The 22,738-nt window shown below is 46.7% G+C and overlaps 1 protein-coding gene across 1 annotated transcript in view; it reads right to left on the bottom strand.

Moving 5' to 3' along the window:
• Window positions 1-22,738, bottom strand: part of HECW1 (HECT, C2 and WW domain containing E3 ubiquitin protein ligase 1) — a 974,913-nt gene that overhangs the window by 508,199 nt on the left and 443,976 nt on the right. The window contains exon 4 of the mRNA XM_086964874.1: window positions 13,084-13,402. Within this exon, the coding sequence (XP_086821000.1) occupies window positions 13,084-13,402 (319 nt within the window). The remainder of the gene's footprint in view (window positions 1-13,083; window positions 13,403-22,738) is intronic.

The raw sequence follows: 22,738 nt of genomic DNA, 5'->3' as shown, positions 1-22,738 counted from the left end.
AGTCAACAGACACCTGTAAAGAAGCAGTTGTCGGTTCTTGAGGTAAGATTTATTCAGGTCGGCAGGACACATACATCTTCTTCCTCCACGATAGAAAACCAACTGCCGCTGTCACTCTCTAGAATCCCTCCACCACCACCTTCTATATAGTCTCCTGGCGCGAGTGGAACAGCTCACGCCAAAAGAATGTATGGAACAACCCAACACATTTCTCCCCTTCACATTGAAAAGCAAACAGTAATTATTAATCTGAAAATTAGCTGATCACATATGATAAACAAAACCTAAAATTGAACACAGTCTCATGACATGGAAGCAAGGAAAATAAAATGACTCAGAAAATTAGCTGATTACATGTGACAAGCAAAAACTTAACATTAAACAAAGTGTCACGACATGGAAGCATGGAAAATAAAATGACTACAGGTAAGAAGTCAGTATTGTAAAATGTAATCCTGGAACCTTGACGGCAATCGGGTATACCCAGAAGACGTGGACCGACCAGTGGCAGTTGTTTCCCTATGACCTTCGACCCAGACTCGATCTATGAGTCTGTCATCTTGGTTGATCTAGACACAGATATTTTCCTCTTGTTCCACCAGTTTCATCATCCAATTACACAGCACCTTTGTTAACCTTCACCACTTTCTTAATATCGGAGAACCTAGAATCTACCTTGGGTAAAATCCTGGAACGCTTCACTCTCACCATATCAACAACATTCACGCTTAACTCCCTAGAATCCAGTGTTGAGCGCGTTTCATCATATTTGTTCTGTGCCTCAACTCGCAACCTACCATCATCTTCTATTTTCTCCTCCGGCAACACAAACGCACCTTTACCCATCCATCTCCTCAACAACTTGGAAGACAACCACCTTCTATACATTCTTCTGGTGCGCGTGGAACAGCTCACGCCAGAAAATGTACGAACAACTCAACAACACCTCGTCCCGGGATGCTGCAATATAATCAGTAATCAAATCACCTGCCTAGTATTCTTTTTTTTAAATTCTTTTTTATTAACAAAGCTCATAATACCATAAAACAATAGACCATGTCCAAAAAGCAGATTAGGAAATAGCGTTGTGGTGAACAAAGACGAGCACATTAGTACACAAGTGGGACATCCAAGTACATAATTACTCCCCAGACTCCCTCCCTGACCCTCTATATTTCCGCCATGGCCCCCAGATCTTCTTCCATTTCTTAATGCAGCCCCATCTCTTATAACCTGCTTAGTATTCTTAAATACTCCAAGCTGGAATGAGAAATTTAAAATTCTCTAAGGGAGCAAGATCTCTCTAAAAAACAGACCTCTTTTTATAGCCCTTTGTACCTGAAATGGAACAGTCCATAAAAATAGACAGAAAAATTACAAACAGTAAAAATAAAAACATAACAGCATAGAACAGTATTAATCCCTAAAAGACAACCATTCAATTCCCGGGAACAAAACTAATGCTGTAAGTGCCCTAAATCTAATTCTTGCAGTACCTTTGAGGCTATGTCTGAGAAATAAACCCAGACAGGATACACACTAAGGCTAAAAGCAGATATAAAGAGTAGTTACAGTCACTGCTGATTTAGCAGCAAAATGGAAACCAGAAATACGAACATATCAAAAGGGTCCAAGTGCAAATCGATCAGGATATGCGGAAGACAGGAATCATGATTGAGTCTGGCAGGAGTCAAGTACAAGACAGCCAGCATGAGTCAGGGAGCATGAGTCAGGCAGAATGATTCAAGTAGCGAGGAACCAATGGCTCAACCCAATGAAGGTCCAACAGATGTGAAGCAAGGAACAATCACATCAGCCTCTATTAATCAGTGTAGACTCAGTGATTTCAGTTTACAGGTGGAGCCCACAAGCCTACACATGGCATGAAAGTTAGGGTATGTGGGGGACATCCCAGGGTGCAGTGTATAGCCCTGATGAACAAAGCGGTGAGGTGTGAAGTGGAAAGTCGAAGAGAATCAGTGTGAGGAGAGGCGATGCTGAGGCCTGTGACATTGCCACTCGAAGAGTGTCTTGTGCCATATGGAGCTTGAATATTATCAGGCAAGCACTTCCAAAAAACGCATAGACAAAAAAATGCTGTGTCAATGTTACTTATATGCCATCTTCCGCTCCAGTCCTGCTATGTGGGTCCCTTAATCCCATTTTATCAATGTTTGTTGTTCCCCTGATTAGATATGACTTCAATACATCAACCTAGACGATTGTAATGTAGTGTCTGACTGCTGCAGACTAATGGCCAGGAGTCAGGTAGCCGTAGGCAGAGACATGCTAGTGCATAATCATGCTGGTGAGAAAAGGCAAGGCGAGCTGCTGAGAATATACTTAATTTATTCTGAAGGGTCGAGGACTATTTTGGGGCTTGTGTTCTGCAGCAAGATCAGGCCATGTTGATACCAGTGAACTCTCTATAACCTGATTTGTTACTTTTCAACTCTTCTCTCTAAATGCTACCAAATGTCTTTACGTGAGCAAACAGTTGAAGCGCTACACATTTAGGGGCATATTTAAAATGTATGTATGTATGTATAGGCATTTATATAGCGCACTACTTACCCGGCGGGTCCCAAGGCGCTTCGACCGCTGCGAAACCCTTCCTGGCTTCCCTGAGAGATGGTCCCTTAATGGGTATCTCCAGGGTGAGACCAGGCATCCCCGGCGGTCTGGTGGGGCCGTTAGTGAAGATGAGGCAAGCTAATGCCCAGAGTTGCCGAGTGTGATCGCTGATCAGAGTGGGCACCAAGGCAAGAGAATTATCGAGTCCGCTGACCCTGGTCCAGAAACCTGCCGCGACGGGAATCGAACCCTGGTCCCGGGCCGTCCTCTGCTCTCGGGTCTGCTGCCTCTAACCAGTGAGCCACCAAAACGTCACTTTCTTTTAAGTTCTTGTGGCGATAAACCATTTGCCTTATATTTGAGGTGGTGCTAAATGTTGCCTTATAAATAACACCCCTTTCACGCAGCACTTAGCGTGAAAGGAACGGGTAATGGGTGTAATCCCTAATGTAGGGTTCACCGGGTCAGGAGTTTGCCCAGTGCTGGAGAAGGGAAGGGAGATGGTTGGACCTACAGCTGATGCCCAGGAAGACACCAGGGTTTTGTCACAGTTCTAATAGTCATCTTTATGTGTGACATAGTCAAGGTGTAAGTGAATCTGGTCTGGACAGTACATGCATGTTAATAAATTGATATTTTTTATACTGTCAAGATGACATATGACTCTCACATGTTCCCTACTCTCTACCTGCTAGTGCCTATGAGTGTTCAGGCCATTATGAACCTGGTGCATTGACTGTTTGATACTTTTCGAGCTAAGATTAGCTGCTGCAAAGTTGCTTGACCCTTCTCCTACAACTGCTGACCCCCTACCACACAATGTAAGCAGCATCTAATGCAGGCAAGTCTCTTCTAAAACCACTTCCAATGTGACTGGTCCCCAGTATGTTTTCACACTGCTTCATTTCATTTTCTGGAGGTGGGACTGGATGCGAGATGTGTTGGCCTCTCCCTCAATGTAGAGAGCGGGTAGCACTAGGTTCCAGAGGGGGCCTGAGATGCCGCTCTGGAGTTAGTGCAGTCACTCCTCATGTTGGGGATCTGGAGGTGTCCTGCCAACTAACTCCTGCGCCTTGTGATGCTTGCCACTGTATGAGGATTTATACAGTGTAGATGATCAACGCCATATTTCATACATTAGTCACAGCAACACATTCCTGTAGAATGTGGGTTTCTGCTTTATGTTAGTGACATAGCAAGCAATGGTGGGGTGGGCTGACCTTTAACCTCTCTCCCTCCAGAGGTTACATCACTTTAACATGAAAGTCAAGGGCACCAGCAAGCCACACCTAAAAATAACCATTTTACCAGATCACATTGCACTTTAAAGACAATTATTATTATTATAATTATTTCGGCTCACACCACTGATTTCCCCTAAAAAGCTTTCCAGTTAAAGAGCAATTTGGAAACAATTAAAGAGGAGCATTTCTTAAAATAACCAATGTATTATATGAGCAAAAATGAGGGGCAGCTAGAATATCAGCTAGTGCCTACCATGTGGTACTTCTGTTCCTGCCATTGCTGTCACTGGTCTGATGGCAGCAAGAACAACAAGTAAACAAGACTCATTAGTCCTCCCTCTGAACTAGAGCAGGAAAAAGCAGGCTGTTGAGAGACTAAGGGTAGGGCAAGGGTCAACATTATGATGTTCCCGGGGATAAAAAGAAAGAGTGCTGATAACACTTCAGATGCACTAACATTTTGTCGAATCAAGGTCCATGTATGTTACTCGGCAGTCACAAATAGGAAGACTAAAAAGTCATCGAACAATGACCTTAAAATGTCAGTGTTGAGGGGCGTGGCCAAGGCGGCGAACATGGCGGACGTTGCTTAGCACAGCTCCGTCCCGCCGTTCCATCTACTGGCCGACTATCCTGCCTTCTCCCCCTGCTGACACCCATCCCGCAACAGGGCAGCGTGGCGGAAGGGGTCCGGCGGCTGCTGCGTGGATTTCGGCCGTTCCGGTGACCCAGCGTGCATCCAGTCGACATGGGAGGAGGAGCAGCCTGTCCCTCGAGACGAAGCCGGGACCTCGATTTTGGAGGAGCCCGGGGTGAGCGCAGTTGGGCGGCAGCCTGCGGGACTGTGCGGAGCCGAGGTCCGGCCCTCCTGGGGGGCGGCGGCTGAGTGCTGCGAGCTACGGCTGCCTGCTGAGTTGGAGGTACGGTGCCTGGGCGCCCCACATATTGCGGGACATTGGCGGGCCACCCGGGGATTGGCACACTGACCCGAGCAGCGGCTCTGCGCCCAGTGAAGAGGCCCCTGAGGTGGGGGTGGACGAGGGGTGCAGGGCAGTGGCCCCGGGGGTGGCGAGGAACCTGCGGAGAATCGGCGGTCAGATCGGACCGCACCGGCCCTCACTGCTGGAGGGTGTGTGCGCTGGTCTTGGAGGGGGTGCAGATCCCTTGATCCTCGGCATCTGCCCCACGAGGTCTCCGGCACTGGCAGTTGCAGCAGGCAGGGAGCAACAACTTGGTGCACGAGCTTCATCTGGCAGCGTATTGGGCCCCCTGAGGTGGACACTTGGCAAGGCACGGGGCTGGGCGGCGACGGCCTAGGAAGGCTTGGCAGATCGGCAGTGACCAGCGCCCGCTCCATATTTCTCTGGGCTTAGAGGTCCCTAGTGCGGTAGGGGATAAGGCGCCGCAGACAGCCCTTTAAATCTGTGCACAGTGGTCGTGGCCCGGACCCCCTGCTGCCTGTAGGCGAGATCTGTGGTGAGGCTGCAGGTGCGTCCAAGGAGCTTTCCCTTTTTGTCGTCCATCATGACCCGAGGCGGGAGTGGCGGTGGGTCCTCGAAACAAGGGACAATTGATAAATTTACGGGGCCGAGTGGAAACTCCGGTGCTTCGGGCGGACAGTCGACCACTGGACCAGACAATGCAGCTCTGCTGGCAGCGATCACCCAGTCCCGAGACACGCTGGACGCTAAGATTGGGGCCGTTGGCGCCGATGTGACCCTGCTGCGACAAGACCTGCGCAACGCGGTAGCCCGGATTACGGAAGCAGAAACCCGGATCACTGGTGTGGAAGGTGACATGGCGGCCTTGAAGAAAAGAGTGGCCAACATGGAGGGCGTACAAAAAGGCCTAGCCCTGCGAGCTGAGGATGCCGAAGGACGAGCCAGACGCAACAACCTGCGCTTTGTTGGCTTTCCGGAAGACTGTGAGAAGGGAAACATGGAGGCCTTCCTTACGGAGTGGCTGGAGAGCTGGATGCCGTCGGAGTCCCTCTCCCGCTGCTTCGTCATTGAGCGGGCGCACAGGGCACTCACTCAGAAGCCACCAGTCGGTGAACGTCCGCGGCCGGTGATAGCCAAACTACTCAATTATCATGATCGAGACACGATCCTGAAGCAGGCCCGGCTGAAAGAGCCCCTCCAGTGGAACAATCAGCGGATTATGATCTTCCCTGACTACACGCGGTTGGTGCAGCAGCAAAGACAGTCCTTCGTGGCCGCGAAGGCTCGCCTGCGGGGCCTCAAGATCCAGTATGCTCTGCTTTATCCGGCTCGGCTGCGAGTGGTTTTTCAATCCCGTACTCTCTTCTTTAATTCCCCTGAAGAAGTTTTTGCCTGGACGGATGAGACTGTGCTTGTCAGGCCTCACACGCCGCCTGCTAGAGACTCGGACTCGTCATCTTCAGCGGCGCCCGCGCGGACGCCCCGGCGCTCCCGCAGCAGAAGTAACTGGCGATCACGCTCCAAGAAACGCTCGCCGGCCAAGACGGGAACTGTAGAGGAGTCTGGGCCCCCAGACTCTCCAATAGTGGATCCGTGAGGACTGCAGTGGCGGGGGGCGCCTACTCAACTGATTGACTATGGTACAGGCTGCGCTGCAGCGATTCCAGGCCTGAATGGCGGTGCTCTACGACTATGGTAACATTAACACTGACACATACGAGTGGCTTTTATGGTTGCGGGATGCGGGTTGGTGGGGGGGGGTGGACTATAAGGCGGTCAACCCTCATCTTAGAGGTGTTTGTTAAGGGGGGGGGTTGCGAGAGACTGAAGTTGGGAGTTCATGGGGATCCATTGGAATAGTAGATCTCCGGCCTCCCGTTGGGGGCAGGAATTGACCTATACCGCGACAGGTACTTCAGCGTTCTTGAGGTATGGGGTGGGGGGTAGGGGGACAGTTTCAGGTGAGGCTTGGGAGGGAGTGGGGGTTGGGGGGTTTGTTGAGAGTTGGGGGTTGAGGTAGGTGGGTTGGTGGGTGGGGTTGGCTTGCACAGTGTTCTTTCTTGTACTAATGAGGCGAGATGTGTGTGTGTGGCTTTGGCGGTTCCGACTGCTTCTATTCCGGTCCTTAAATGGCGGTCACTACCCCTGAATATGGCCTGCAAAGGGCTTCGTTACATGTTGTGAGCTGGAATGTGAGGGGGTTACTGGACAGGATTAAAAGGGGGGCGATCCTCAAACAGGGGAAGAAAGCTGGGGCCGATGTCTTGTTGCTGCAGGAAACCCACCTCATGGGCAACAAGGCCCTTAGCCTGCAGCGATATGGCTTTCAGCAGGTGTATCATGCTGGTTTTGCGAGGGGGTCTCGGGGTGTAGCAGTTTTGGTACACCGTAGGGTTTCCTACGTTCATGAAACTCAATGGCTCGACACACAGGGAAGGTATGCATTCATTCAGGGTAAGATCGGCTCTGAATCGGTACTCTTTGGGAGCGTATATGCCCCGCCTCCGCTGCAAGGAGCTCTTATTGAAAGGCTGTTCGGTGTGTGGGCCGTGATGCCTGATATCATGGCTGTGGTTGGTGGTGACTGGAACGATGTGATGGATGTGCGGATGGATAGACACAGGCTCAGAGGCGAGCAGCTCCCGGACACACCCACTAAACTCAATGGCATGGTGAGGGGGATGGGGTGGGTGGACGTGTGGCGCCGCCAGCACGCTCAGAGTCGGGAATACACTTATGTCTCGGCAGTACATAAGTCCTTCTCTAGGATTGATTACCTATTTGTTCCCCTTGCTTGGGTTGGGAGGGTGGGTTCCACGTCTATCTTGCCCCGAGGTCTGTCGGATCACTCCCCGGTTGCAATGGACTTACTCCTAGATAGACGGAGACAGCCGTTTAGGTGGCGACTCTCCACGTGGCATTTGCAGCAGGAACCCTATCAACAACACATGAGGGAAGCGATTGCACACTACTGGACCGATAATGATCACCCTGACATAGATGCCATGACTCTCTGGGAAGCCCTGAAACCTACGCTCCGAGGGGTGGATATTGCGTGGTGTGCGGCTGCCCGTAGGGCACGCGGGGAGGATTTGGCGCAGGCGGCTGACCGGGTCCGCGCCCAGGAGGCACGTTGCCATGACGACGGTAGCGAGGAGGATGTGGGTCAACTACTGCTATTGCAGCAAACTTACGCCTCCCTACAGCTGGATGAAGCCAGGCAGTTGTGGCTGGCGACTCAAAGTAGGATCTACCAATGGGGTGATAAATCCAGTTCTATGCTGTACAGGCTCTGCCAGAGCACTTTTCACCCTCAGACACTGCCGTGCCTACGAGACGAGGAAGGTACACCCGTGATAGCCCCGGCGGACCTAGCGGCCAGGTTTGCACAGTATTACGCGGCCCAATATGCCCCCCGGGAACTTCTCCAAGCGGAAGACATAGATAAATTTCTTGCTGACCTCCCGCCGCGAGCGGTTTCGGATGAGGCACGAGATAGTCTCGGCCTTCCGCTGTCGGCTGAGGAGCTGGGTACCGCCCTCGGGGAATTGAATGCGGGCAAGGCCCCGGGCCCGAACGGGTTTCCCAGTGAATTCTTTAAGAAGTACCATCTTCAACTTGGTGCACATTACGGTAGGGCTCTGGAGGCGGCCAGGTAGAAGGGCCAGCTCCCGAGGGACTGGCGACATGCGGAGATAGTGGTATTTTGCAAGCCTGGTAGGCCTCCTGACCTGCCTGAATCTTATAGACCAATATCGCTTTTAAACACCGAGTCCAAAATCTTAGCGAAGGCGCTGGCCAATCGTCTTCTCCCATACATAACCGACCTTGTACACCCCGACCAAGCTGGCTTTATGCCTCATAGGGCAACGCGACATAATATCAGGCGCGCCCAGGTGGTGGTGGAAGCGGCCCGTGCGGCGGGTATTCCTGCGGCACTCTTACTGGCCGACATAGATAAAGCCTTTGATTCGGTGAGCTGGGTCTATCTTCGCGCACTGCTGTCTCGTCTGAACCTCGGGCCCCGCTTCCTATCATACCTGTATTTGCTGTATACTGACTTGACTGCGTCGGTGAGGGTGGCTGGAGCGGTATCTGCCCCATTTCCTATTGGACGTGGCACCAGACAGGGCTGCCCCCTATCGCCCTATTTATTTGCCCTGGCCATGGAGCCGTTGGCAGCATGGGTGAGAATTGACGCTCAGATGCGGGGTGTCGAGTGGCAGGCAGGTCCCACCGATAGAATTGCTCTATATGCGGACGATGTCCTCTTCTTCCTTACGGACCTGAACAGATCGGGGCCGCGAGTCCTAGACATAATGCGGATATTTGGTGAGGTGTCGGGCCTCCATTTGAACCAACGGAAATCTGTGTTGTGAGTGTTGGGGGAGCGCGGTGGTCTAGGACCCTGGGCAAAGACACTACAGGCAGCGGCGGGTGGCCTTCGGTATCTGGGTGTGTTTCTGACTGATCTGGGCGGTGTCTCCTGGTCGCGTAATGTTGTGCCCGTGTGGGAACGTGTACGCTCTGACATGCTCACCTGGTCCCGCATGCCTCTTAATGTATATGGCCGCTCAGCCATATTCAAGATGGTGGCCCTCCCGCGCCTGTTATACCAGCTACAAAACCACCCATATCCCGTTTCCCCGCAGTGGTTCAGACAGGTCAGCTCGACGCTTAGTCAGTTTCTATGGTCCGGGGGAGTGGCGAGAGTGGCGCTGCGCACATGTTTTCTCTCCACATACTGTGGCGGTCTGGCGACGTCGGATATCCAGTCCTACTACCAAGTCTCCCACCTACTGATCTTAAATGAATGGTGGTATGGGGACCGGAGCGATCCGGCCTATGCCTTGGAGAGGCATCTGATGGACCCAGACACGTTACATACCATACTCTACTCAGCGCCTCGGCGACGAAACCTCCCAATGGTCACACAGACGGTATATTGTATTTGGCGTGACGCCCTTCGCCGTATGGGGTGGTGGAACAAACTCACAAGGGAGACTCCTCTTTGGCGAAATGGGCTCTTGCCCTCATTGGCATCCCTCCCGGGGTTTAGGGATTGGGATGCAATTGGAATATCGGCCCTGGGGCACGTCGTCAGAGGCACTGCCCTGAAGTCATTCCAGGAACTGCGTGAAGAATATAATATGCCCCAGACCCAAATTTTTAGATATCTGCAACTTAGGCACGCCATCACACCCACCCTGAGAGGCTTGGACTCCTTGCCTGAGTTCAGCCCCCTGGAGGCCAAGGTATTCATGGGGGAGCTAGACAGTAAAAAAATATCCACTATATATCAGACACTGGTGACGCATTGCTCGACCTCCCTCGATAGCTTACGTGATAAATGGGAAAGGGATGTTGGTCCTCTGGAGGAGGAAGACTGGAGGGAAGCACTGGAGGCCCCGAGAGGAGCAGCCATAGCGGTACGATTGCGGTTCATTCAGTTTAAGTACCTCCATAGGGCTTACTACACGAGGGAAAGATTGTGGAAGGCGGGCCTGATCGGATCCCCGGATTGCTTGAGATGTGGCAATGAAGTAGGCACCTTCCTTCATACTGTATGGGCGTGTGCTGGATTGCAGAGGTTTTGGTCTGGTGTGTGGGACTGCCTGTCTGAGGTTCTAGGTTGGGAGCTCCCCCGCTCGTCCCCACTGGGTCTTCTTCATGTTATGGAACAGATAGGGGGAAACATTTATAAAAGGCATCTGCTATTACTGGGTCTTATTGTGGCCAAGAGAGACATTGCCCGTGCCTGGAAGGACCCTAGGGCCCCTCTGGTAGGAGTGTGGAAAAGGGGGCTGGACTTCTACATGGGCCTGGAACGCCCGATCTTCGCAGCTAGGGGCTGTCCCAGGAAACATTATAAAATCTGGAAGCGATGGGCGGATTATCGTGGACTGTGGCTGGAGCCGCCGCCGCCTGATCGGCCTGTGGAGGAACTCTTGCAGGCTGGGCCCGGGCCATAGGGTGCACACACTAAACGCTTCTTCTTGCCATTGTACATGAATGTTGTTTCGACGCTGTGCCAGGGGAGGGGGGTTGGGTTCTGGGCTGGGGTCGTGGGAGGGCGGAGGACGGGGGGGAGTTGGTTGCATTTCTTTATGTTGAACTGTTGACCGTATTGCTTTCCTGTGATTGCCATTATGATGCTCACAGCTCCTCCGATATCCGGGGTGCTGTGCTTGTTATGCAATTTGTCAACACCAAAATAAAAATCTGTTCTGAAAAAAATGTCAGTGTTTCGTTAGTCATTCTATTTGATTCTAGCAAGCCACGAGGCATTTTCTGGCATATGCATGCTTTGCTACTGTTAAACAAATGTATTAGGCACTTCAGTTCTTTTGGGGAAATAGTTGGGGCATTTACTTAACTTGACAACAAGATACCACTGTAGATACACATAACATGAGGATTACTTGATCAAAGACAAAAACTGAAAGCTGTGTGTGGTAAAGCAAGCGAGGGACCCAACAATTATATCCAGCTAATTTCACAGAATCCTGTCCATTCAAAGATGTACAGGAATAACCCCACTGCAACTACATGATCTCTTTTCAATGGCTAATAAGAACCAGTCATGTATGTCCTAAATTGCAATTGGGGATTCAGCCTTCCACCTCAGAACACTATTAATGTCTGTAGCCCAACTGTGCATGCTAAAAGTGGCCAGTCCCTTAATGCAAAGAAACATTAATCATACAGATGGTACAGAATGCCAATGCATATGTTTGCGACACGTATGTACAAAACAGTGTATATATACATTAAATGGTCCACCTCCTCCATCCACATACATTAAACTCAAAAACACACTTTACACTTCTGGTAGTTGCATCCAAATCCTTTCACTGAAAGACACCTAAAAAAATACCTCTTCCTTCGCCAAGCAAGCCCTTTCCGTGCAGTGACTGAACATAGGCTTGATGAAGCAATGTACTGGGGTAGTAATCTCTGACAATAAAGCGAGCCTTTTCCCTTGCAGGTTCTGTGGGTGAGTATCAGGCCCTTAACTAGGATTCACTTTGCAACAGTTAACAAATGCAACAAAGCATGTCTCAGATATATATGATCTGTCTTCGTAAGCTTGCGATTGGCCCTGACCCTCAAGTTGTGTCAAAGTCTTTCAGTGGACAAAAACTGGAAGACAAATACAGAGGCAGTTGCCATAGCCCACCCTTGATAGCAGTTTGAAAATGACCCGTGTTCTTTAGACAAGAGAAAATGGCCCAAGCTGGTTGAAAATAGCAGTACTAGTCACTTTCCTGTATTTTGTCCTTTGAAGGGGCTTCAAGGTCATTGAAATCGAATTGTCTGTGAATATCCAGTTAATAATGCCTGACATGGCTGCAACAAATGTTCAAAGCTGGGCTCTTCATCACAGAAGAGAGGCAGGGATTGGCGGTTATGAAGTGAGGTCTAGTTTTAAAGACTAACCATAACTTCGTTAGCACCTTTTTAAACGTTAGGATATTAATTCAACGTTTATTATTATTTATTCAGTGCCATCAATGGATGTTAATATGAGGAATCTAACATTTCAGTTGCTGCCCCTGGCTTGCCATATTGCACCTGTGGCAAAGACCTGAAACCCCTTGGGGGTGATGGGGACAGGGCAGACTTCCGAAAGGAACAGTGCTGTATGAGCATTTACGTCATGTAGTTTTTACCCTTTACCCACCGCCAGGCCCTGAACCAATAGGCGGGGGTAGATGGTTTGGGTGCAGCCGCAGCGCGAGTACCAATGCTACGATGCCCTTGATAGTCAAATTGTGCGTGATGCCAGCAATACTACCCTGGCATTTTGTGAGTTTACATCCATGACACACCACACAAAACGTTTTCAATGAAAAAGGATCTGAGATTATGTAAATACTAGCTACTACCTTTGCCTCCGTGGAGTCTTAAAGTTATAAAAAAGGTTGTGTAATTTTTGGAAAAGTTGTGATAGTTTGGTAAAAAAGCTATAAAAGCAATTCATAACTATTCAATGAACAAGCTCAACTTTCTTAAAAGATACACCGCATATGCAGGACTTTTATCGAGTAATTCAAGCTCTCTTAAAACTCGTAAATAACGTTTATAATGTGTGGCATGTATCGTGATTTTCCTAATCAGCTTTATAGTATTGGGAACTTTTTTGCGAGAGACCTTGCTGGGTAGAATTTAATCTTGTAACCCCTTCCTAATCAAAATGCGTTATAATATATTACTTTAATCTCATTGATTATCACTACAATTGAAAAGATAACATATTTTTTAACATTTGCACATGCTTGCCCAGTCCACTAAAACGTATTTGCAGGTGAATGAGGACTTACCTATAAGATACATTCCAATCCAATCACCGGCGTCTACCTCTTCTTTTATATCCCAGCAGATCACCAGGTCCTGAGAGTGTCCTATCGCATAGTAAGAGGTGCTGACCATGAGGGTCGATCGACTGTCTGACGTCACCAGGTCTGTGTCACTGGTGGAACGTGGGATGGTGGCCTGATGCGAGTTCCTGATGTCCACATTCCGGAACTGCTCGGGGTTGTAGCTGTACCTGAGGGGCTCTTTACATCGGCGCCGGTTCTGGGAATTTCTGGAAGGGGATGCCATGGCAGCCAGGCCCAAGAACCTGTTCTGGTACAAATTCTGCAAAGCAGGAATTGAGAAACAATATTCAGCATGTATCGTGCAAACGACTCGATCTCAAGTGAAATATTATAAAACTTAAGAGAACATTTTTAGAAAAAAACCGTAATATTCCACCCAAACGAAAAGCAGCATGAATCACATATTTCCCTAAAAATATCCCGCTTTAGTATAGATGAGAAAATTGGGAAAAATTCACATAAGACTGAATTATTTTAGCGTCATAAGAACAGCTAGGGACCAACAGGTAGATGCATCAAGCAGCTTTGCAAGGGCAATCGGGTCGAATCGCAAAATTCGGCCGTTTACGCCTGCAAAAATGGCATTTGAGATGCATCAAGGGTTCATGCACTCGCAATTTAAGAATTCGCAAATAATTGCGAGTTCTCAAATTGCGATTGCATTTAAGGAATCGCAATTTGCGATTCCTTAAATGCAATTCATGAACCATTCCAAGATTGGGAATTTGCAATCTGGGGCAGCTATTTACTGCGAAGTCAAACTACGTGGTAAATAGCAAAAAGTTAGAAATATGCACTTTAGTGTATTTTTCTAAGTTGTATGTTACACACACACATGTCCTTGGGACATGTGTGTGCGCAACACCAGTGAACATTACCATTTCAGGGGGGCAACAGGGTGTCCTTTGGACACCCTGGCACCCTTGAAATTGCAGCACATTTGCGATTCGCTAATTTCTAATCGCAAATAAGGAATGACTCCCCCTTCATTCCTATGGGCCTTTAGGCCCATAGAAATGAATGGGGAAGCCATTCCTTATTTGCGATTCGCAATTAGCGAATCGCAAATAAGGAATGACTCCCCCTTCATTCCTATGGGCTTTTAGACCCATAGAAATGAATGGGAAAGCCATTCCTTATTTGCGATTAGCAATTGGGAAAGCCATTCCTTATTTGAGATTAGCAATTAGCGAATCGCAAATAAGGAATGACTCCCCCCTTCATTCCTATCGGTCTTTAGGCCCATAGAAATGAATGGGATAGCCATTCCTTATTTGCGATAATTCCTTATTTGTGATTAGCAATTAGAGAATCGCAAATAGGGAATGACTCCCCCTTCATTCCTATGGGCCTTTAGGCCCATAGAAATGAATGGGATAGCCATTCCTTATTTGCGATTAGCAAATCGCAAATAAGGAATCAGTAGAAATCGCAAATAATATTGCGAATCCTACATGCATCCAGTTTTGCGAGCCTTTAATAGCGATTCCTTAAAATTCGCTATTAAGGACTCGCAAAACATTACTTTGATGCATCTGGGGGATAGTCACAAAGCCATATAACTCATAAAAGGACACATACTAGGGGTTACTATTTTCTACTGCTTAATTTTCACCATGACTGCATGGGGTAGTGTGTAGTCTTTACCGAACATGTTTAGGTTTGTGAACACCCAGACAATTGTGAGCCCTCATAAACTTCTCTCCTACATGTTCCCGCCCTAGAAATGGTTGGAGATTTACTCTATTAAAGAGATGGAGTAAATTCCCATTGAGGGTCAGAAGAGAAAAGGAGCACTCCAAGCTTCATGGGGGCAATCAGGAAGGCATCTTTCCACTACAAATAATGTTTCCCCTTGGGAAAAAGAAAAAAATGTGCATTAGCATCTTTCACCAACACACATTTACACTCTACTACACAGTACTTCCCAAAGCAGAGTTGAACTCAGCACTCTGCATAAAACTCCACATTTGGGAAATAGCAACTCTGGAAACGTTCCCAAGACATTCCCAGTAGAACCCGTGGTAAATTCCGAAAACATGTAAATCTAAACCCATGCGAAGGAGTATGTGTGTGGGTGTAGATTTGCATGTTTTATGTCTTCAGGTGAGTGTATTATATACTAGCGTACGGTTTCTTGGTACATTAAAAGCATACTGATATTAAACAGTGAATCATAACACAGAATGATAATATATGCTACTTGCAACTTTATTTCTTCACCGCCCAAACAATAAATATGGGTAAAATAACAATACGATGATAAATAAATAAGATGTTTGCAGACCTAAATCTAAACATTTTATATAACATCCATGCCATTTAACCTGTTGCTCTACATATGATTTCTAAATATTCTCAGTTATTGGATAGAAAGGAGAAGTAAAATGAGGCATCCAGTATGTATTCCAAGACCTTGGAAGGATTTGATCCTTAGGGGCCGATTACGATGTCGGTCGGAAAGTCCGAAGCTTTCCGACCGCGGTTGGAGTCTTTTCATTTTTTGATTTCAAAGAATTTTTATAAAAAAGGTTATTTTTATATATACACAGTACAGTAGTGATGCGTGAGGGCGATACAGGTGAGTTACATACGCCTTGTGGTTACATAAGGCATGACGGCGAGCATGGCTGGAGGTCAGTATTCTGGTCGCGATTGACCGGTTGGCGTACCTTATTTCGGTTACCACTGTTCACCCTCATAAAAAGGAAAGAAAAGAGTGAAGAAAGGAGGAATGGATGGGGTAAGAGTCGGTGGGTGGGGGGGAGACAGAGCGGTGTGTTGGTCGATTCTGCTGCGAGCCTCAGTGCATACGAACACCGCCTATGGATCTCGACCTCAAAAAAACAAAGTCTCCCCCCAAGTGGCACAAACAAAGTACTGGCTGCTGCACAAGGCGTTCTGGAGGACTGCCCGCCTAGCTGAGGTTGGAGTCAGAGAGAATGACATATGCTGGAATTGCCACAAAGAAAGAGGTGACCTCGCTCACCTACTCTTTAACTGCACCAAGGTGAGAACATTTTGGAACAAGGTGAGGGATCTCACCAATAAGATAGTGGGGCGCAACATACAGCCATGCTTTGTAGGCTTAGCCACAGCATTCATGGCCCCGGATCTAGAATCCAAGGGGGACAGTGACCTGATTGACCTTCTTCTCACGGCAGCAGTCAAAACAATACTAGCGATCTGGAAGAATACAGGGAAGGCGACCTTCAAAAGCTTCAACCCATTCTGTTGTGGTTGGTTCTTTGGCAAAGATGACTTCAGTCTGGCCTGTTTTATATGAAAAGTTATGGCAAAGGCAGTAGGTCTGCTTAACATATTGTGAAATGTATTTATTAAACCTAGTAAATGCTTAAGGGTGGATTGTTATTACCTTGCGTTTAAGATGTATATTGCTACATGGAATCATAATGATTACCTTAGGAATCATGGGTTTTGGTATTGGTTACCCACTCCAATTATTAAACCCTGGGCTGGAAGATTTGCACTGAGCACTTTCCTTGTTAGATCCAAGTAAAAGCAGAAGTATATTGTTTTGCCAACTGAAATGTTATTCTTATTTTAATTTTGCTGACTGTTTGCCTAACGGCTGCTTTGTGAGAAAGCTAAATATAGTAGACCTCAGCTGATGATGGTGACAAGCCAACGAAAAAGGTTAGGCCTGATTGGTTCATTGGGGAAAGTTGTATTCAGATGCGATAGGACTGATCTGTTTATTATAAAAGGTTTTGACAAAGACAGTGAGCCCAGCTTATTTACAGTGAAAAGATGTATTTGTATTTGAATATTTGTGGAGCGCATTATTCCCAAGGGTGTCAAAGCACTAGCAGAGCAACGAGCAGCTACAATAGAGGCGACTAGACCCATCCACCATAGAAGGGAGAAGAGATAGGTTTTCAAATGCTCACGAAAAGCAGCATGGGAGGAAAGACTTGCAATGCAGGTGGGTAGGGTGTTCCATAGCTTGCCAGCATTGACCTGAAAGGACCCCCCCCCCGCCTGGCTTTTTGAGATATCAGTACCTACAGCTTCCTAAAAGAGCCACACCTCAGCTGTCTATTTTTGCAGAAGCATAAGTAAAGGCCGAATAGCCATTAAGGGTGGGTTGTTATTACACTGAGCTAAAGACTGTAGATGAGTATTTAGTTCCATGGGATCTCAGAGATTACTAGAGTGGAATATGCCTTTGGTGTTGGTTATCCCCTGTGACAATGGTAGGGCAGATTTGTGCTGAGTAAATCCTTGTGACGACGTTTTAGAAAGGGGTGTATATTATTTTGTCAGTTGTATTTTTATACATATTTGTAATGTTATTGTTGTGTAGTTGATTACCCTGTAAAAGGTTTATGCTCAATAGTGTAGGCTTGAGTTGGTTATGGTGAAGATTAAGGGCCTCATTTACAAGAAAGTGCCACAGCACGGCACCACAAGCCCTTTGGCTGTGCCACACTGCGGCCCTTTCAAAGCACAGGGGTGCAACATATTTACAATAATATGTTGCATCCCTGCGTTTACCCCTCCGCTGGCTGCCATGCTCTGATTCAGGCACTTTTTCACCATGGTGCAATGATGCCTGCATCACAGGATGATTGTTGATGTGCAGGAAGGGTCCCTTCCTGCACATTAACAATCTGAAATAGCATTTTTCAACTTCAATGTGTGCTGCATTAGCACACATATAACTTGCAAAACGTCATTTTTCTAAATGGTTGTTCATGTGCAGGAAGGGACACTTTACTGTACATAGACGATCACCATAGGTGATGTCCTCGTTCTATGTGTGCTGCAGAATGCAGCACGCATAGAAAGAGGATATTAACTAGTAGAAATTAATACATTTATCCTCTTTTGCCCTCCCTTGGGGAGGCGTAGCATTCAGACACATTTTCAGGTTCACGATTTCTCATAAATCTGGAAACGTGTCAGGTTCCGTGAGTGATGCGTTCGAACACTCACAGCAAGACTCAGGCAAAGCTCCTTTCGTGCAAAGTGCTGCTTGTAAAGGGGGCAAATTTACAAGGACCGGAAATGCCATGCAGGGTGGCTTTTCCAGTTCTTGTAAATGTGAACAGTAAAATGCGCCACTGGTGCGTCACAAAAAGTGATGCACCAGTGGCGCAAGGGGCTTGTAAATAAGCCCCATAGTCTATAGGCCTAATTGGTTAAGTAGTAAAAGTTATGCAATAGGTCTGATTTGTTTATTATGAAAAATTACAACAAAGGTAGTACGTTTGACTTAGTTATTTTGAAAAAAAAGGCTAAGAAGTATTTAAAGGTGAATTGATAGTACGCCATTTTGGCATTGTCAATATCTGATGATTACACTGTGTCAATTCCTGCACAGATGACTTTTGTTATCCCCTGTTACAAACACTGAGGTAAAAGTTCTGCATTGTGATAATCCTTGCTAGATCCTCTTAGGAGGGTCTGGTAAGTGTGGTTGTTTCCTAGGCACTTTTAAAGAAAAACTTTTAAAAAATCTACATACTTTATACAGACATAGAGGGAATTTGCATCATTCCCCTGCTGCCTGATATAGTATCACTTGCATTCTTCTTCTCCCGGTAAGAGCATTGAGTTAGCCCAATTCTGCCAATGGCTCTACTGCCCGTCGAGTAACAAAGTTTTGCTTGATGACATTTGCTTATCCATTTCAAATTGATTGTGTTTCAGTGTCTAAACTGGTGGGCAGTCTTTCAGTTTTCAATTTTCCCCTTTTAATGTGTCCTAGTCATGCATTTTCATCACTCTCGCTCAGTTTTGTTGTTTAAAAAGGATTCTGCAGATCCCTAGACAGCTCTACCAGCCACTCATTTGCTACTCAATTTTTCTGCAGTGTACTGCATCCAGGTAATTAGTATGTAATTGTATTCTCCATAGTATATAACTGTTTGACCATTCCAAGATGATCGCCATGTTTGGAAGCATTATGAGGGCTATCCTAGTTCAGTAGAACAGTGCTACACATACACTTTAGCATTTCAAGATGGTGGCCCAGTGGGAAGTTCACTAAGCAGCATTTTTGGAATTATATTGCACATAGTATATCATTATATTCATACAGAGTTCAGCTCTCCCAGATCTCCCCAGAGCAGTGCCGAAATAAAAGAGTCAATTTGCTCCATAGCCATGAGTAAATCCCTAGGCCCTGTTGGGATTGCCCTAGAGGTTTACCACTACTTTGCTGACCTCCTTGCCCCTAAACTAGGAAAGTTATATGATTCAGCAGCCTCTGAGGGATCTTTGGCCTGATCCATGTTCGTGGCCATGTTGGTTCTCATGCACAGCCAAGAACGGAGGCCACAGAACTGGGGAGCTATTGTCTTCTTACGATGCTCAATATGGGTTATAAGATCCTGAGCAGGATACTAACAGACATGTTCCTCCCTTTATTCTTCCAACTCGTTCACCCAAATCAAAAAGGTTTTGTACTGTAGAGGAAAGCATCTCTGAATATCCAACACCAATACAGTGCCATTGCCATGGAGTATGCATCACAAGCCTTCCCCAGATCAGCTTCTTGGCGCTTGACTTGGGGAAGGTATTTGCTTCCCTTTGCTGAAATTACCTCTTCAAGCTACTTAGACAATTGAGTATGGGCAGACACCTACTCACATTCATTGAGCTACTTTACATGCCCCCATCTGGTGGATTCCTGTGGGGCATTATATTTCAGACCCCATACCTGTCTGCTGAGGCACTAGACATGGATAGCCACTTTCCCCTGTCCTTTTTGCCCTTGCTATGGAGTCACTTGATATCCATCTGTGCAGCAAAGGGGAAAATATGGTGACTCTCTATGGGTGATCTACGCAGACGACATGTTGCTGTATTTAAAAGATGTAATCAAGGATCACAATGGGATAACAGAAGCTCTTGAGGTGTTCCAAAAAGTGTTCAGCCGGCAGATATATTGACAGAAATATTGCCTTTTCCCTACTCTCTTCTATGGCTCAAGAGACAGTTAGATGATGGCCGTTGTGCGCTCCAATGGCAACAGCATTCTTTCCATTCTAGGCAATCGCATTTATCATGAAGACCAACACTTGCTTTACGGCAATGTGATGTGAGCAGTTGCAGTGTAGTGTAGTTCCTAGTTTCCCACTAGGCCCTGCGCATTGGAATAACATAAACAGTAGTATCGACGTGGAACTGCTTATATTCCAGGCCTCCACTGACTATGCTAAACTTAATTGGGTTGTGTTACCAACATTTTGGAACACTGTATCCTTCACCGTTGAATAAACCAGAGCTTTACATAGGAATCTCTTCCTACTAAGGTCGGGCGGATTTTAACCTTTCACCCACTCCAGACGTCTATTGGAGTATTTATGGGAGAAAGGGGTGTGAAATATGCACGACTGAGTTACTCTACAAGTCTTGCGTTAGTTTATCGCCTTACCAAACGTTGGGCGCCATGTAGTGTAGTTCCTAGTTTCCCACTAGGCCCTGCGCATTGGAATAACATAAACAGTAGTATCGACGTGGAACTGCTTATATTCCAGGCCTCCACTGACTATTCTAAACTTAATTGGGTTGTGTTACCAACTAGCTCAGAGGTCACTGGAAACTTTCTTCTCTGCATAGGAAGTGATCAGCTTCCTTGGCACAGACAAGAAGGGATTCAGTTTTCCAACAACCGTGCAACATGACAACTTTGCTCCTCAGATCAAGAGTCAATCTCTAGGGTCGTGTGAAACAATAGACATAGATTTCACTCAGTCAGTCTAGTGCAGTTTACTTTCACGAGATGTAGAGAATAGAGAGACGGGCGTGTATCAATAAAGGGTTAACATTTATTGAACAGTCTTTCTTCTCGTACAAGAGAAATGTATTGCCACAATTACAATAACTGTTATTATAAAAAGTACGTACAGTAAGATAAGTATTGCGAAATAGAACTGTAAAAGCATTGATATGGTTTCTTAGCCATACAATGGTTAAAAGTAATAAAACATATATACAGTCATATATACATTTAGGCTAACATACTCAACTGGTGCTTCTAACTAATCCTACCCCAGTGTGCCTGACCTAAGCCTAACACGTGAAAAGGGGAGTAAGTAAGTAGCTTAAGTTAAGTTGGTTTTGCCAAGGTTTGTTTCAAGAATTCTCGTCTAAGGGTTTAGTCAACACCATACCTCTGAATAGAATGATGGAGGATTGGTATCTCCTTCAGGGGTCTCTCTCGATATCCCAGTCACCCGCGAGGGTAAACCGGATGCGCCGGGACTGGATTTCTCTGCACGAGAAAGGCAGCGGCTCTCTTCAGCGCGTCGAGGAAGGAGGGGGGACAGCGTCCGCGGGCAGCTGGAATCTGCTGGATGTCTTCGCAGAGGACGGCTGTTCAGCTCCTTAAGCGTACTGCACCAAAGTTCGCGCTGTAGCGGCGATAATGGTAATCAGCAGCTTCACCACCACAGGATAGCAGGCTGCAGCGACAGAGTGCTAGTTTTACCAACACAGGGTCATGCAGGCAGCTGGCATCAGCAACAGGCAACGAACTCGCTCATTGCTTAAGGCAACGTTGGTAATATTTATACCTGACAGGTGCCGGGTTTGACGCAAGTTTGCTGGACATAAGACGTCAATTAAAGATGTCACTAGGAAGTGACAGTTATCAGTTGCTCATTAGAGTTCCATTACTAATCAAAACATAGCAAGCGGGGATTTCCAGGTTTGCTAAGTTTTTATCTTGTTGAAGAACTCGGAGTGTTATCTAGGAATATCAGATAGTGACTGCTGCTCTGTCATTGCACTAATTGGTCGCAAAGGAAGTAGCAGAGAGTCATGCTGGAATGTGGCTCTGTTCGTGTGAGGCCAGAGATGACTTTTCAGAAAATCGCACTTGAACGGTTATGCCAATATAGGGAATAAATGGGTTTATAGCCGAATAGGGGCATAAGGTCACAGTATCGATCAGGAACCTAGATAAGCACGCAACACCCACTCCACGTTTTCATGTCCATCAAAATCACTAAAACTAAGCAATTAGATGCATGTGTAACATTGCCCACCCCAAAATACATAAATGCATTCGAAATAGGCGTACTTGTAATACATGGAATTTAGGTACTGTACGTTTTTCTTTAAAAGCATAGTAATCATTCAAAATATTATTGCATATGAAATCAATGAACGATTATGCAAAAGGAATTACACATGAAGTATCTCTGACAGAAGAAAAGCGAGATAAATCATCACATAAAAATGTATTGTAATAACATGTGTGCTAGAGGCTGGTGTTATGTTGTTATGTCTCTAGATGTGTTTAGAAATAGAAGTGTGAAGCTTCTGTTCTCTAAGAATAGTTTTTACGTTAAGCAAAGAATTGTTCGTGCCAAAAAAGGGTCAATATTAGAAAAATTGTCCAATTCAAAGAAAATAGATTTCCAAAGCTCCTGGCAGTTTTTGTTGATCAAAACTGAAGGCCGAATTCAGAGTTCATGGGAACACTGTGTGTCGGAAAGCTTCTCAAAAAGTTATTGTTTCTCTGTGGGTGAGAACATCGTATCAGACAGGCTCGCAAAGAATTGGTCTACAAATTCAGGTGATAGTTCAACCAAATTAGATAGCGCTGTAACTTGGCAGG

This window comes from Lissotriton vulgaris, chromosome 4_1 (assembly GCF_964263255.1).
Source record: "Lissotriton vulgaris chromosome 4_1, aLisVul1.2, whole genome shotgun sequence".
Taxonomy (NCBI): Eukaryota; Metazoa; Chordata; class Amphibia; order Caudata; family Salamandridae; genus Lissotriton; species Lissotriton vulgaris.
This window is presented reverse-complemented; position numbering and strand designations above follow the sequence as displayed.